The sequence below is a fragment of the Cyprinus carpio genome, chromosome B10, assembly GCF_018340385.1.
Source record: "Cyprinus carpio isolate SPL01 chromosome B10, ASM1834038v1, whole genome shotgun sequence".
Lineage (NCBI taxonomy): Eukaryota > Metazoa > Chordata > Actinopteri > Cypriniformes > Cyprinidae > Cyprinus > Cyprinus carpio.
In genome coordinates this window covers 21,923,720-21,941,180 of record NC_056606.1, presented here as the reverse complement: position 1 = coordinate 21,941,180, position 17,461 = coordinate 21,923,720, and the positions used below count along the sequence as shown (strand labels likewise).

The 17,461-nt window shown below is 35.7% G+C and overlaps 1 protein-coding gene across 1 annotated transcript; it reads left to right on the top strand.

Moving 5' to 3' along the window:
- The first annotated feature begins 1,591 nt into the window (after positions 1–1,591).
- LOC109097254 (tyrosine-protein phosphatase non-receptor type 11-like) lies at positions 1,592–14,655 on the top strand. The gene is made up of 16 exons (XM_042733268.1): positions 1,592–1,828; positions 3,338–3,460; positions 4,365–4,559; positions 4,667–4,859; positions 5,407–5,526; positions 5,967–6,080; positions 6,201–6,297; positions 6,405–6,484; positions 6,561–6,719; positions 7,852–7,983; positions 8,064–8,218; positions 9,343–9,410; positions 9,541–9,686; positions 10,776–10,891; positions 11,821–11,921; positions 12,661–14,655. Exons 1-15 carry the CDS (start codon positions 1,815–1,817, stop codon positions 11,888–11,890), a joined length of 1,782 nt encoding a protein of 593 aa, XP_042589202.1. The 5' UTR covers positions 1,592–1,814; the 3' UTR covers positions 11,891–11,921; positions 12,661–14,655.
- Positions 14,656–17,461: the final 2,806 nt, after the last annotated feature.

Sequence of the window (17,461 nt, the reverse complement as noted above, 5' to 3'; positions counted from 1 at the left end):
CAAACTTTACCAAAATCAAATCCTCAGTGTCTTTTTGGTCTTTCTCTAGATGCTCTCACTGCTCTGGGGTCACTGATGATGAAGAGACCACAGCAGCATCTGGTCCTGATGAGACAGTAAGAGCTGGAGTGATGGAGCGTCTCATCCGTGTCTCTGGACCATTTCCGGATGCTGCAGTGGACTTCTCCATCCTCAGTGCACACACCCAGTCTGCAGACATTTTCATAACCTACAGAAAATACACACACACAATACAAAAAGTCATTACTTTATTCTTTTGTTTCAGGTTTTTCCTTTTTTTCCCCTTTCCTTGCAGGTCCTGCTCCACCACAAAAGATCTGCAGCAAATGCACAGAAAACAACAATAAGAAAAGTGCTGTAATAACTGTTTGAAATTACACTAATTAAAATGTTTCATTTATTTTTGTAGTGTACTTACACAAATCCTTTGATGGCAGCATTCCTTCATCAGTCACTCTACAGCAGATAAACATAATCTGTTCCTGTAACATCCAGACAAGAGTCAAGTAACCTCTGTGATTTATCTGTGATATACAGTACTGCATCTGCATGTTGAGTTAGTAACTGATGTAACTCACTTTTTATACAACACAAATGTTCCTAAAATTATCAATATTGCAAATGGACAAATAAAATAGATAACTAGTGTTTAGTTACTGTATGTAGATTTGTTTGTTTACATGACTTACACTCATCTAAAGCAGTGTTGACAGTGAATTCTACATAATAGCACACACACATCACTCAGATGCCTGTTTCATGTCTGTTAAATGTGCTTATCTGCAATACTTATTAAAAGACTATCCTGTCAGATGATAAATAGACCATTAGTAATAGTCTTCAAGATGTATATATGGTTTATGTAAATCCACTTTAAAAGAAGTGTACTTAATGGAGCTCCCCTGTTAGTTATTCATTATAAAACGTGTTTTTACAGCACAAACACAAATATGCTATATTATGTAAGTAACAAACAGGGTTTAGATTAAGCCAGGATCAGGCCATAGCTCAATTAGTCTTGTCTGTGAAACCGGAGGATAGCGTCTTTACACCTTTTGCTTATATGTTGCTAACTTTACACCTTAGTTTTAAAAGATTATTAACTCCAAAATCAATAACACTGTATGAAAATAACTTGTACTCTTAAATTTAAATAATTATTTTGTGAAAAAATATATTCTCACCATTGTAACTCATTGTAACTTCTTTCCAGTTTAACGGCGGTTGGCATCCAGCTTATTGGTGCAATACCGCCCTCTTCTGTCCCGGAGTGTGGATCCTACTAAACGTACACATCACTCACATTGTCCCCTAACATTAATATCTACACACACCTTATGCATCAAATCCTGCCTAAAACCTCTGCTTCCCTTAAAAAACGTAATCAATATTCTACTCTGTGCCCTATTGAAAGCAGCCATATTGCCAACAACTTATCGTTTTGACATCTCCCGTGATTCTGTGAGATTTCGACAACTTCAAGTTACGCCTCCTACTTCAAGTTACGCCTCTTTCACGTTACGCCCCTGTCTTGCAGTCTGCGGACATACACGCTTGCTGTGTGTCGCAGTTTTGGTGACGTTTTTCCAATCGACTCCAGAAAACTCTCCGCCGCCGCGGCCTAGCGCTCCCGCTCCCTCTTCCCCGTTATTTTATCCACTCATGTCCGTCTGTCCGAACCCAAACCGAGCGGAACCCGCTGCCGTATGAGGCGCTGAACACGGGACGGTCGATTTAAACGGAGGTTTTACCCGGAAAGCTCGTAAAATAACAGTAAACAGAGCGAGGGAGCGATGACATCCCGAAGGTGAGAAACTAGCAAAAACAAACATGATATTCTGGCCATTTCTCATTTATTTTACATATCTTATCACCGTCGGGCATACTATTTTAATGATAAATCAAACACATGTTTGTTTTAAAGTGTTTTAAGTGTGTAAAATACGAAACAGACGTGTTTAATTGAAATGTCAGGCAGTTTAGTGATTTAAACCCGAGAGGGCGAGACTCGACATGTTTGAGTCTGAAAGAGTCGCTCTTACTTTAATTTCACTGATTTTAGGACATTGAAAGTCTGTTTTATGATCATGTTTCATATCTGCTGATGATGAGTGACAGGTCATATTATAGATTTGATCACAAATAGTGATGATCAACAGGAAAATGACATGACAGCAGCGCGGAGTGAATTTGAGTTTATTTTTATTATTGTAAGCTAGTTATTGCTTGTGTTAATATTGTTCTCATGTAATCTGCATTAGAGATAAAGAAAAGATGAATATATGTCTGCATAATTCATCATATAAGACAATGTCATAGCATTAGAAACAAACTGTTAAAGCAAGAATTACTTTACAAAACATCTGACAACATCATATGATTTGTGTAGCATTTGTGACATTCATATCGCAATTATTTTGATGTCATTGTATATACATAATATACTCATTCACAAAGGGATATATTGCACTATTTCGGTTCAGTAATGTCTAGGGTTATTATAAATAATTTTAACTAAACTTTGTTAGTTAATAAAATAGAACAGGAAATACTTTATTTCAGCTAGTTGCCAAGGCAACACTTCTTATTTCAGTTTAGTTTAACTTGATGTACTGAAATAACTAAAACTAAAACTGGAATAAGAATTAATAAAGTATTTAAAAAATAAAAAATAAAATACAATAAAAACAGAAAATATAAAAATGAAACTAAATCCAAATATTATTAAAAACCAAAAACTACTAAAATGACAGAAGTATTAAAACTGTAACTAAAAAAGAAAATATAAAACTAAATAAATTCAAAATATTAAACACAAAAAAAAAAAAAAAATAACTAACAGATCTCTCCATATTTAATGTGCTAAAATGATTTTATTTTTGAGCTGCATCTCTGGCTTTTGATTCTGAATGATCTTTTTTTTTCATAGGATGGTTTTTAATATTTACGGAAATTTCTGCAGATACTTTCATGCTTGCTGCATGCACTACAATCATTATATCTGCACTGTTTACTTCACTGGTTTGCACTCTATCTGCCATGTGCCTTGTGCTGCTTTACTTATCTTTCTTTTTACATGACCTATTTGTATAGTTGTACTTTATATTTATCTATATATTTAATGTTCTACTGTTGTTGTTATCTGTATGCACCGGGGGTCTGAGAGTAACGCAATTTCAATTCTCTGTATGTATGTGCTGTACATGTGGAAGAATTGACAATAAAGCAGACTTGGCTTGATTTGACTGAAGTGTTAATGTCCACACTCAGTATTTGGTGTGATGAAGTGTTGAGGGTGTTGTGTTTGTGTCTGTAGGTGGTTCCACCCCAACATCACCGGAGTGGAGGCGGAGAACCTTCTCCTCACTCGTGGTGTGGACGGCAGCTTCTTGGCCCGTCCCAGCAAAAGCAACCCTGGAGACTTTACGCTGTCTGTCAGGTGAGAGCAGACGGATAAATCTGGATTTAGACTGGGAATAACAAGTGTTAATTAAAAATGTTATGCATTATGCCATTGACTTAAAAAAGGGCAGAAATTTGTCGTAAAATACTGACAGTGTTTCTGGTTTTATATTATGTGCCTGTATATTTTACAACTTTAAGTGGTATAATGCAGTGCTTCCCAAACCTGTCCTGGAGGCCCCCCTGCCCTGCACTTTTTGTATGTCTCTCTTATCTAACACACCTGTTTCCACTCATCGGCTCATTACTAGAGACTGCAAGAACTAAACTGGGTGCGTCTGATTAGGGAGACTTATAAAATGTGCAGGGCAGGGGGGCCTCCAGGACAGGTTTGGGAAGCACTGGTATAATGTTAATATACCTCTCTACTTGAACTACAAACTAAACTTTTTACCTTAAAAAGTACTGATATCCATCATAAAATGACAGTACTGTGTGTTAATGTCAGTGTTTATGACACTTGGTGGCTTAATGTATTCACGAGACACTTCTGTGCATTGAATTCATCAAGTGTCTGAACCCCTAAAATTAAAACCCTTTAACGTTGATTACTCAGTACTAAAGTCATCCACCGGCAGGACATCTTAACATCTGGCAACCGCAAGAATGAAAGCTTGTGGAGGCTTGTTACAAATGCAAGATAAGGAAAATATCAAATGGAAATGAAACGTTTTCACGATTTATAACCAGTGGACAAATATACATTTATTGTGCAGCCCTTCTATATATTATACAGCAATGCATCATTTTTACTTGCAAAACCATAATTTTTCAACCAGTAATATAATGTTCACTGTAGATGACAAGGTAATTTAGTAATGTACATATTTTGACTGTAACATTTATTTGAAAAATTGAATTGAAGCTCTTCTCTTCACCAGGAGAAATGGCGCCGTCACCCACATTAAGATCCAAAACACTGGAGACTATTATGACCTGTACGGTGGAGAGAAGTTTGCCACCCTGGCTGAGCTGGTGCAGTATTACATGGAACATCACGGACAGCTGAAAGAGAAAAACGGAGACGTCATTGAGCTGAAATACCCGCTCAACTGTGCCGATCCCACTTCTGAGAGGTGAGCGCGAGCGTAGCTCATTATCCGTGATAATTGTGTTTTATATGCCTTTTTATTGGCGTTCGAACACAAACACACTCTGACATTGTCCTTTATTTTTTTGCAAGGTGGTTTCATGGTCACCTCTCTGGTCGTGAGGCCGAGAAGCTGTTGACAGAGAAGGGCAAGAATGGAAGTTTCCTGGTGAGAGAAAGTCAGAGTCACCCGGGAGATTTTGTGCTCTCCGTACGGACCGGAGACGACAAGACGGACACCAGCGACGGCAAACCCAAAGTCACACACGTCATGATACGCTGCCAGGTAAAGTTCACTTAAAATTTTGACTTGCACGTCAAATGTGTTTCTTTTAAATTAGAAAGGGGTAAGGATGATTAACTAAGTGTCATTTAGTGGGCTCAAATAATGTAGATTTAAAAAATATTTTTACTTGTTTGTTAAATGAAAAGAAGCAACTTTTGTGATTTTAAATTAGTAGTTTTTTCTACATTCATCTGCTCTAAACCATCACTGTTCAGTAAACAAATATATATTTATAATAAATCATTAAATACATGCTTACCTATTTATGTATGTATTTATTTATCTGCAGTGCTTTAGATATTTAGGCTAAAATGCATTCTTGTTTTTATTATGTGTTATTTAATTGGTGTTCTTGGTCTATATTGGAAACCAGTTTGAATTGGTTTATTTAGTTCCAAATCACATTTACATTTACATTTAATCATTTAGCAGACGCTTTTATCCAAAGCGACTTACAAAATCGACTTACAAAATCATAGTAATAAATAAATGTTTACCTGTTTTGTGTTATGTAGTTGGGCTATAATTATTATTATTATTTTATCAGCATGATCTGAAGTATGATGTTGGAGGTGGGGAGAAATTCGACTCGCTCACAGATCTGGTGGAGCATTACAAGAAAAACCCTATGGTGGAAACACTGGGGACAGTCCTGCAGCTCAAACAGGTGTGCGATTGACCATTTAAGTAAAGATGCGTTTAGAATTGGACTTGTGAATCACAGAATTGTATGCTAAATGAATACACTTATGCTCAATAGATTGGGGTCAGATTTATTTATTTTTTTAAAGAAATTAATACTTTCTTTATTCAGAAAGGATGCATTAAAATTCAGCTTTGCATCACAGGAATAAATCACATTTTAATATGTATTCAAATAGAAATTAGTTATTTTAATTGATAATAATATTTCACAATATTGCTGTTTTTACTGTATTTTTGATCAAATAAATGCAGCCTTGGTGAACAGGAGACACTTCTTTCAAAAACTAAAACAATCTTACCCCCCCAACTTTTGAAGGCATTTTTGAACACTTGCTTGAGATGAATCGATCAAGATTCTTCCTGACATAAGAGTTTTTCAGTGCAGTGTTATGTTTCTTGCAGCCTCTGAACACTACCCGCATCAATGCAGCAGAGATCGAAATTCGGGTACGAGAGCTCAGCAAGCTGGCAGAGACCACAGATAAGGTCAAGCAGGGATTCTGGGAGGAGTTTGAGGTGAGAACCAATCAGCACTCAGTTTAGAGCCAGATAAAGCAGTGATCTGTTTAACTGATCAATCAATGTATTCAGTAAAGGGTCCAGTTCTGACAGTCATTTTAAATACGGTGTCCACAGACGCTTCAGCAGCAGGAGTGTAAACTGCTCTACAGTCGCAAAGAGGGCCAGCGGCCAGAAAACAAAAACAAGAACAGATATAAAAACATTCTTCCCTGTGAGTGAACAACATCATCATCATCATGCAGAGCTCTCAGAGTCACATGCACCACATGAGCCATCAGTGTCAGTAATATTGTTTTCTCTGTGTCTCCACTTCCTCAGTCGACCACACGCGAGTCGTGCTGACCGACGGTGACGCAAATGAGCCGGGCTTGGACTACATCAATGCCAACATCATCATGGTAATAAAGGAGCCTTCAAGTCCTGTCAGAATGATTCAAAAGTTTGTGTAGTAACTTTTTTTTTTGTGGTCCCCAGCCTGATATCGAGACTAAGAGCAACAACTCCAAGTTGAAGAGGAGCTACATCGCCACGCAGGGCTGCCTGCAAAACACCATCAGTGACTTCTGGAGGATGGTGTTTCAGGAGAACTCTCGAGTCATCGTCATGACCACGAAGGAAGTGGAACGGGGAAAGGTGAGGGGTTTCACAATGGCTGGACCAGTTACAGACATTTTCATTCTGGTTCATGGACTGGTTTTTGTATTGCTGAAGGAAATATCTAATCATGCAACCTTTGACCGAATGTAAATACATTTGGAATGGTACTAAAATTATTCTTTCTAAACTTAAAATTAGTTGCCAAAAGAAGAGCTGCAGAATTTAATTGCTAATTTATTTAGTAGTTGTTTAGTTATGATTCAAATTGAGATTAAAATTGAAGATAAAGCAATAAAACATGTTCATGACTTAAATAAAATTAAATATAAAACATTTAAACTTGTTTTGATTTTGGCTAGTTGTCAAGGCAACGTTTATATTTTAATTTAGTAATTTAAATACTAAAAATTCTAAAAAACTAAAATACCTAAAACTAAAATAAAAATGAATAAACCTAGGCATAAAAAAGACTAATAGTTATGACAACATGCAACAAATTACTAAAACTTTAACGAAAATGAAAATGGGAATTATTAAAACTCATAAAAAATAATAGTGAAAACTATAATATCTCGATGCTGAAATAACTCTGGCTCTAAGTTTGTTGTGCTTGTTTGTGGGGTTGCAAAATTTGCCTTATATGTGAATATGATTAAATATCAATATGACTAGAAAATAATAATAACAACTATAAAGAATATTTACAAAATATAATTCAGAATTAGAAAATTTCACTGTAAAATAAAAAAAGTCAAGTAATAAAAATACTTGTCTGATTTTACAGAAAAACATTAAAATTACTATACTAATATTTATAGCTGTCTTAATTTTCAAATGTTGTGATCATAACTGTAGGAGACTTTAAAGCTCATTTGCTGACAGCTAGGGTTGCAAAGGGGTGGAAAATTTCCAGTAAATTTCTAAAACTTTCTGAAAGTTTCCAAAAAATCCTGATAAGTTTCAAAACATTCTGGAAGGTTTTCTGGAATTTTACCACAAATCTTTCACCATTTGCAACCCTTATTCTCATTGGAAATTTAGAAAGATGGTTAGCACATATTGCTTCAGCCTTTGTGATTTGATAATTGTGCAAAGCCACATCCATTATTGGATTAATAGTTTATTGCTGGCTGAAATACTCTGAGATGAATTGTGTTTTTCTTCACAGAGTAAGTGTGTGAAGTATTGGCCTGACGTGTCTGCGCTGAAGGAGTACGGAGCCATGCGTGTGCGGAACGTGAAGGAAACATTGGCGCACGATTACATCCTACGAGAGCTGAAGCTGTCGAAAGTTGGACAGGTAAGGTAAACCGAAATGCTGACATCACCACAGAATGCAGGAGTCGTTTTCTAACAGCGGGGATCTGTCTGATGTTGTAGGGTAATACTGAGCGTACAGTGTGGCAGTATCATTTCCGCGCCTGGCCTGACCACGGTGTGCCTGGAGACCCGGGCGGCGTGCTGGACTTCCTGGAAGAGGTCAAAATGAAGCAGGAGAGCATAACCGGGGCTGGAGCCATCGTGGTGCACTGCAGGTTATGAGAACACAAGCAAAAACTAAGGGTTCTGTGGGTCTTCAAATGGCTTAATGCACCCTTGCACAAATTAAGGCCTTATAAAGGTCTTGAATAAATGCAGAAAGTCTTAAATTCATGGCATTAAATGTTGCATGCACTGCCAAAATTGAAAACTGCACAGTATTTTTGTCTTGTTTCCTATAAAAATATTGAGATATGACGTCTAGTATTCTGAGAAACTGAACAAAATGAAGCATGTTCATGGTTAAAACAAGGAAAACAATGTCTATGAAGAATGAAAACTTGTTCAAGTTGATTTTTCTGAGCCCACTGGCAGATATTTGTTCTAGTTTTAACCATAAACTCAATGCATTTTGATCAATTTCGCATGTCTAAAGACTTGGAAGCTGTATTTTCAAACTTTGAATTGTTTCTAATACAACTCATTGTGTGCTTTCTATACGCTTGCATTTAGAAAACATGTTCCCTTCAATTTATTCCTTCAATTTTCTTTACTTGGTCTTAAAGTCTTAAATTTACCTTTAAAACCCGCAGAAACCAAGACTTGCATGGGCTGATGTTAATGATTTAAAAAATCAAAACAGTTGTGGCTTTTAATTCTTTTAGTTAGACATTAAAGGTGCTGACTCTACTAAAGCATAAAAATACCATAATATGTTTGCAGATATTTAAGAAACATGCTAAGTTACTTGTTTATCTGAAAAACAATGCTACAGTCAGTTATTCTCCTTTGAAAATGTCTGTCCAGGCCAGAATATCTGTGTTTGTTTTGGTTTGTGAAACCTGCACACTGCCAGTTTACCCAAATGTATTTCAGCACCCTGGGTTGCCAGTTGGTGGAAAACAGTGTATTTCATTTCATTCATCATCAAGTGTGCTCGTTCCTGTTGGTGTCATCAATCTGGCAACCTGCGTGTGCGTCAAAGTCTGAGGAGGAGGGCCCAGGTGAAAAAAAACCTCTGGAATTTGGACTGCAATACCTAGTTAAACCACTCGGTGTCAATCCTACATACAGCACCTTTAAGTTCGACTTTTAGTTTGAAACATTAGCACAAATACTTTCATCATCAAGCGAGTGTGTGTGTTTTGGTTCTAAACTTGTGTTTCTGATTCTCCTGCAGTGCTGGGATTGGACGAACAGGAACATTTATCGTGATTGATATTTTAATAGACATCATCAGAGAAAAGGGTAAAGTTCTTGAATCTAAACTGTTTATCTGTTGGTGCTCTTTTCATTAGAAACTAGGCCTTTCAACCTAAATGTGGCCACAGTAGCAGCTTTACTTGAAGTTAGATCTGACCTGCAGTCTGTTGTGCAGGAGTGGACTGTGATATTGACGTGCCCAAGACTATCCAGATGGTGAGGTCTCAGCGTTCAGGAATGGTACAGACAGAGGCCCAGTATCGCTTCAACAACACCGCCCAGCATCATAATAATAATACACAACACCGCATAAAAGAGGAGCAGCAGTTTTCTACGACTATAATAACAAAAGAAAAAAAACAACTCAACCAACATAAAATACATACATAAACAAACTGTGCTTGTTTTTAGGGCTGCACAATTTGGCTTTTTTTTTATATATATATATATATCAATAAGCCTGTGAAATGATGATAGTTATTATTTTTATAATGATTATTACTGTTATCACAAAAATATTTACACAATAAAACAAAATGAGATTTTACAATTGTAATATTACTATTTACACATTAATATTATACTGTTTTAAAAAAAAGCATTTAAGAAAATCTAATTTACATAAAATATGAAATATAATAATAATGTTTTTTACAAAACAAAAATGTAAATATAGTATAAAATAATAATAATAATTTTATTTTACAGAATAGTAAAATTATTATAATATTTAGGCTGTCTTAATTTTTTCAATTTCAAACATTAAACCATAGAGAACATATTCTCAACAAAAAAAAAAAACATGTACAGATACTACTGATTATAAAAAATCTATATTTAGAGGAGCAAAATGGTGCACAAAATCAATTATTCCAAAATAAATTATCCACATATAATTAATAAACTGATTTTTATAAACAACATTTTAACATAATAAAATTTTATTTCTTCACAATTTTTTTTAAGCTGCATGTTTGCTGTAGTTATTTGTAGGGCTGCACAATTTGGCTTGTATTTGAATTTTATTATATAGCAATATCACTGTAAAATAATGATAATATTGCTTAATTATGATTGTTATAAGTTATTATTATTATTATTTCTACTGCTAATTTGAAAACTACAACATATAATAAAAAATGAGAAATATTACTGTTGTATAGTATACTATTTCACTGTAAAATAAAAATTACATAATAATATAAAGTAATAATATTGGTATTTTATAGAACAACATGTCTTAATTTATTCATTTCCGAACAATAACCCTTTTATTTTGGAGGAGAACTCTAGGGAGACTTTAAAGCGTCTCTTTTGTTGACAGCAGATTAATAAAGAGAGGAGCAAAATGGGGCAGATTTGCAGTGCTCCCAAAATGAATGAGTCTCATGGACTGTTTGTTTTGACTTTCAGAAAAGTAAAATTAAAGGACGCGAGTACACCAACATCAAATATTCTCTCTCTGACCTGACTGGAGGAGATCAGAGCCCTCTGCCACCGTGCACGCCAACACCGACCTGTGCCGAGTGAGGACACACCAGACCATTACTCTCCACAAACACAATTTCATTCATTTCATAGAAACGTTTGCATGTCACTTTAAAGAGAAAGCGTCTGAGAAATAAATGACAAATGAAGCAATAGGTATTAGACATCTCGACAAACACCTTTTTTTCCTATGTTTTGTTTGAATTTTATAAAATAATATTTCCAAATCTAAATTTTGATTTGGTAAACATAAAACTGAAGCTGCGATAGACTTTACACTCTCTTGATTCTGAGTGAAATGCTATCAAATAAGAAAAAATGTACGGCTGCACTTGATTTTACTCTTCAGTTTTTGATTGGATTGTGAAAAGGGGGCATTGTGTAAACGAATGAAAACAGCTCAGGTCATGTTTTGGATTAAGTTTTCTGACATGTTATTTAAATACGAGGATTATGTATTATCATATTAAATATGCACTCATTTGCATACATTTCCAGAACAAATCTGAAAACTGGATAAAACCAGGTGCAACATACTTTAACTTGGTGAAATGTACAGCTTTCTATAGATCTTGGATTTATCTTTTTATTACTCCATAAATTAGAGAACAATGTCAACAGACAGAAAAAACTATATTTTCACCATGGTTTTAGTTATATTAACCAGGTGAATGTTATATGAACAATCTAATAAATATATAGATAGGAATAAAACTGTAAAGTTTGGTGTATGCAAGTGGATTGTAATCACAATCTATAAATGCAAACAGATAAAGTATAATAAAATAAACACTTAATAGTTTGTTTGTTTATTTATTTATTTTTTGGAAATGCACAGACGAATAGTTTACAGTAAAACCAGCAACATGCATTAAGAAAAATAGGGTCAGTTGTGATTTCATGCCAGCTATAAGTTGGAAACTTGTCCCATGATGTCTGGTTAAGATGTAAATCTATGTGTTTTCAGCATGAGGGACGACAGCTCTCGAGTCTATGAGAACGTGGGTCTTATGCAACAGCAGAAGAGTCACAGATGAGACTCAGATTCCAGCACTGTCCAAATCACAGGTACAACTCTTCACCACAACACATCACAGTATGTTCACTTCCAGATTCAATCGTTTCTTTAGTATTTTGACTAATTTACATTTGTTTTTAGATAGTTTAGAGGCCTATTCACATCAAAAAAAGAACTTGTTAACTCTTACTGTGTCTTTTTGACCCAGAGAAGAATTCCCTAGCTAATGTTATCACATTGGACTAAAACTTACTGACTTTGCTCACAAAGGGTATAACTACTTTACAAAAAATAGATCATTTTTTAGAATCTTTTCCCCCACCTTGTGGTGTTCTCAGTCAGAAATGACCAGCCTAAAAAATGCTTACAATTTGAAGCATTTTCAGTCTTTGGGATCAGTCAGGGTTTTTTTTAGCCACAGACCCTTGTCCTTCAGGTAGTCCAGGACCAGTCGCTCAGATGACTTCATGATGCACATATCCTCACAGTAAACTGTAAACAGTTTTTTTAAATTTTTGAGTAGGAACGCTGACTTTTTAGCACAGCACAAGGGTCAAAATTACATTATTCTCCCAAAAGTCATTTCTGCTTGGATACTATAGATTTTATGTTGCTTGTACATGAAGACACAGTAGTAATAGCTCTACGTCCATCTGCAATGCAGGTTCCCAAAATTTCACCTTTGTAACACCTTTTGCTAAAAATGTTCATTCATTGAATAGGCTTTTAGTGTTTGTTTCGGCTCATTTCAGTCCAGTAATGACTAATATCTTTCTTTTTTATTCCCAGACAGGAACTGTTTTTTTTGTTGCCAGACGCTCCTGAACACCTAAGAAGTGATCATGACTAAACAGAGAGACGACAAAAAAAGACAAAAAAAAAAAAAAAAAAAAAATGAACAAAGGAAAAAAAATATTCCAGAGACCGGTCAACACGAGCTCAGAGACATGTGGATGGAGTGAATTTCATTTCTCCTTCCATCTACGTAGCCTTTTAACCCCACACTAAGAAACCACTGTGACCATCATGAAGCCTTATACAGAATAAACCCAAAACAGCCCCTGCAAAATCATGCTTTTTCTGGGTGTGGAGTTTTCTGAAATCGATTCAGGCTACTTTTAGCAAATGTGGGAAAAGCTTACGCTCTTTACGCGTTCATCTCTTACATTGTTGTTTGTTTTTCCATCTCTTCTAGACAAAACAAGAATGCTTTCTTTCATCGAGTGTGATATTCAAACAGAAAATGGACACGGTCATCACATACACCTTTGCTAAAATAATTGGGAGCAGAAGAAAAGCGAAAAGAATGAGGTGCATCCCTTTCCTCGGAACATGAAAGAGATGCACCTCATTTTTCCAACACAGTTCATTCATTATATAATCAGTAAAAACGGCCCATTTGTGCCATTCTAGTGCTAGTGCTAAATTCAGATCAGAGGATCCGAATCATTCTAGTCCACTTTCACAGCCTCTGCCTTCAGTTTAAGCCCAGCGTCCTTAAGACTTTGCTCCAAACTGCAGGAGAACTTCAGCACACCCTCGGTTTGCCTTTTTCGCACCCCTCGAGAGTGACGTCCTGACTTTTCCGTGGGACAAAACGTCCGTGTCACTGGCTTGTTTGTGTTACTGAATTATTGTTCTGCTGCATCAGGCCACCCAGCAGCTGCTTTGGCTTGACTGCAAAATCTGTTTCTTATTATTTTTTAATGATTTTGCTGTCTTTTAAAAAAAAAAAAAAAAAAAAAAAAAAAAAAAAAAGTATTTACGTCAAAGCAGCGTATGAACTTAATTTCCAAATCACTGTTTTAAGAGTGACTGCACATTCGTAACCCTGGTGATTTCTCGCTTGTAAAGAGCTGTGGATATATTTATGGGTTTTAAAGTGTTATTTGGGCCCTCTATGATGGACAAACTTGACTTTTGGATTTGTTTTGCCAGGTCACATGCCTTTGTTTTCTTGCAATGCTAACTTTTTGGCTTTTCTAGTTTTTGCAAGCTTCACTAAACCAAGCTTTTCTTGTGTTCAGCATCAGCAGTATTTCATAAATCGTTTGTTTAATGTTTTCGCAAGTGCTTCTTCCTTCATAACCATCAGTTCAGACGTATGTTCACAGCCATAGGTGTCTTAAGATCACAGTTACGTTCTTATCTGGCTTTGACTTTCTTGCTTTCTTCATCTTGAACGTTGATTCCTTGGAAGTTTGTAACATTGATTTTCTGGCAGGTGGCGAGCTCAGCCCATCATGTATTCGGCGTACTGTAGTGTGTTTATCGTCCTGAAGTGTGTGAGCGTGTTTGTGTCTTGCAAATACCGCTGTTTGTTTGCTTTCTCAAGTCCGGTCTTCTGTTTCCGCCATGCTTTTTGTTTCTTGTAAACATGACACACGTTCCTGTGTGTTGGTGACCAATTATCTTCCTTTACTTTCTTTTGAAACCAACAAAAAATGTCACGGTCCTCTTCGCTACACGGAAAGCATTACGGTCCAAAGCAACTAATGTGAATTTTTGTCATCGTGAAGAGAACGAAACGGTTGTGGAACTCAATGGAAACTATATTTTTAAAACTTGTATATTGTACATGAATATCTTGTAGAGGAGAATGTACTTACTAAACATATGTAATTGCCATTAAGATATACTGTATGTTTAACCCAGCAGCATTTCTTCTCGTGCCAGACGGTGAGCCTTACAGAAGCGAATAGGGTTGATTGTGGTGTTCGGCTAGCAATGCAAATAACCAACATGAACTCCTTGATAACAATAAACAAGAAGCTCACATCTTCATACTCGAGTCCTGTTTATTTACTGGAATCTGTGCGATTGATTTTGATTGGTGCATGGATGAATGTAAAAGAACGAAAATTTGCTGAAAATGTTCTCTCCCTCAGGTCATCCAAGATGTAGATGAGTTTGTTTCTTCATCAGATTTCGAGAAATGTAGCATTCCATCACTTGCTCACCAATGGATGCTCTGTAGTGAATGGGTGCCGTCAGAATGAGAGTCCAAACAGCTGATAAAAATATCACAATAATCCACGTTGTTTTGGGAATTATTATATAACAGGTAATACTCTGCAAAACCAAATTATTGTTTGTGACGTAGAAGTTTCATGGCCACTTGGTGACAAATTTCACATTAAATGTAATAAGATGGCAAAAAGCAATGGGCTGAAGCTAATTGATTTTGTAGCACTGGACTCTGTTTTTATGTTGTGCAGCTGTTTCACTGCAGGCCCTTGAACTAAACTCTCACAACTGCAGATCTGGATTTTTCTGGGAAGCTACAAGGACTCAAGGTGAATCTGCTTGCTATAAGCAAAGTAAAAACTAAATGTGAAAAATCACAGGGGTTTCAATTGTTTCATATACAAGCAAGAATTTTTGGCTGAAGCCTGGAGCTTTTCAGATGTTTTTCCTTAGGAAAAGACCTTAATAATCTGTTTTAGAAGAGATCTGCAATCTCAGAATTTTTTTTTATAATTGTTATATTATAGTTTAATATTTTGATTTCGATTTTTTTCTTTAAAGTTTTAGTAATTTTGTTGTATGTTTTTGTGATTTTTATTTTGTTTTACAGTTTTAGTAATTAATTTTTTTTATTTTGTTGTGATTTTTTTACTTATTTTTTAACTATTTTATTTTTATCAAGTAACTAATTTTAACTTTTCATTAATATTAATTGTAACTTTTATAATTAAATTAATTTCTATTATAGTTTTTTTATTTAAAGTATTAGTAATTTTGTTGTGTGTTTAGTAATTTAATTTTTAGTTATAAATAGTAGTTAGTAGTATTCATGTTAAACTACATGAAAATGAGAAATAAAATAGCTGAAATAAAATAAGTTTTGTTTTAGTTAATGTTTATTTGAATCTTTTTTTTTTTTTTTTTTTTACTTTATTATTTATATTTACTTTTAATCATAATGACCATGTCTCAGTATGGACTCAAAATATTCCTCATAAAGATCAAATCATCTGAGCTTCTCCACATTTATTTTATAACCATAAAACTCTTACTGTATGACAACTAATGACTCATTTGTGTCTTTTTATTTGGAATGAAATGAAACGTTACTAAGTACTGGATTAATTCTCATAAGTTTTGAGAGCAAAATCTGGGTTATAATTAAAACAACATGAGTGTTAATAATTAATGCAACATTGTGCACATGCTGGTGCTTTTCCTTACATCCAAGGTTTATAGTTTAAATCACAAAATACAGATTTATATAGTTGCTTTTATCTATTTTTACACCAAACCCAAGAGGAGATCATCTTTTGATGTTTTTTGGGGCATTTTTAGAAATTATTTTGTATAATCAGAATAATCAACTGCTAGTTATCTTTGAGGTTTAATTATGGCAGAAGCTTTAGATCCGAACACATGAGATATTCAGAGCAGACGAGGACATGGACCCCGAGGAGCCACGAGACGTTATTGACTGGTGTCTTAATTAAGTAGGAAAAGGTTAATCTGCCGTCTGTCTAGAGATTCAGTCCTGTGTTTGACAGTGAAGAGCGGCTCTCTTTTTAAGAACAGAATTAGAATAGAGGGTGCTAGAGTTAGAGGGTCACATAAAGATGGAAGAGATGTGTTTTTAGCTGATTCTAGAAGATGTTCGGATTGAGTTGCGGAGGTCATTCCACCTGGAGGAAACATTTAATGTAAAAGTCTGTGAAAGTGATTTTGTGTCTTTGGGAGATGGTACAATAAAGCGACATTCACTTGCAGAACACAAGCTTCTAGAGGCACATAAATCTGAAGTAATGAATTTAGGTAAAGGGGTGCAGAGCCAGTTGTGTTTTATGTGGTTGTGGCATTAATGTCTTGAATTTTATGCGAGCAGCTATTGGTAGCCAGTGCAAACTGATAAACAGAGGTGTGCCATGCATTCTTTTCGCTCATTAAAAATTAATCTTGCTGCCACGTTCTGGATTAATTGTAGAGGTTTGATAGAACTGGCTGGAAGACCTGCCAAGAAAGCATTGCAATAGTCCAGCCTGGACAGAACAAGAGCTTGAACAAGGAGTTGTGCAGCATGTTCCGAAAGAAAGAGCCTGATCTTCTTGATGTTGAATAAAGCAAATCTGCAGGACCAGGCAGTTTTAGCAATGTGGTCTGAGAAAGCCAGCTGATCATCAATCACATCTCCAGGTTTCTGGCTGTGTTTGAAGGAGTTATGGTTGATGTGCCTAACTGGATAGTGAAATTGTGATGAAATAATGGGTTTGCTGGAACAATAACCAGTTCTGTCTTGGCAAGGTTGAGTTGAAGGTGATAGTGCTTCATCCAGCAACAAATGTCTGTTAGACAAGCTGAGATGTGACCAGCTACCGTCGGATCATCAGGATGGAATGAGAGGTAGAGTTGAGTGTCATCAACATAGCAATGGTATGAAAAGCCATGTTTCTAAATGACAGAACCTAATGATGCTATGTAGACAGAGAAGAGAAGTGGTCCAAGAACAGAGCCCTGAGGCACCCCAGTAGTTCGATGTTGCGACGTGGACACTCACCTCTCTTAAGATACTTTGAAGGATCTTTCTGAGAGGTAAGAGTCAAACCATTGGAGTGCGGTTCTTGAGATG

Bases quoted from the DNA above. Each gene is read 5' to 3' on its own strand.
- LOC109097254 (XM_042733268.1), top strand. The intron at 3,461-4,364 runs GTGAGAGCAGAC...TCTCTTCACCAG, and splicing joins GACTTTACGCTGTCTGTCAG to GAGAAATGGCGCCGTCACCC. The intron at 9,411-9,540 runs GTAAAGTTCTTG...TCTGTTGTGCAG, and splicing joins AGACATCATCAGAGAAAAGG to GAGTGGACTGTGATATTGAC.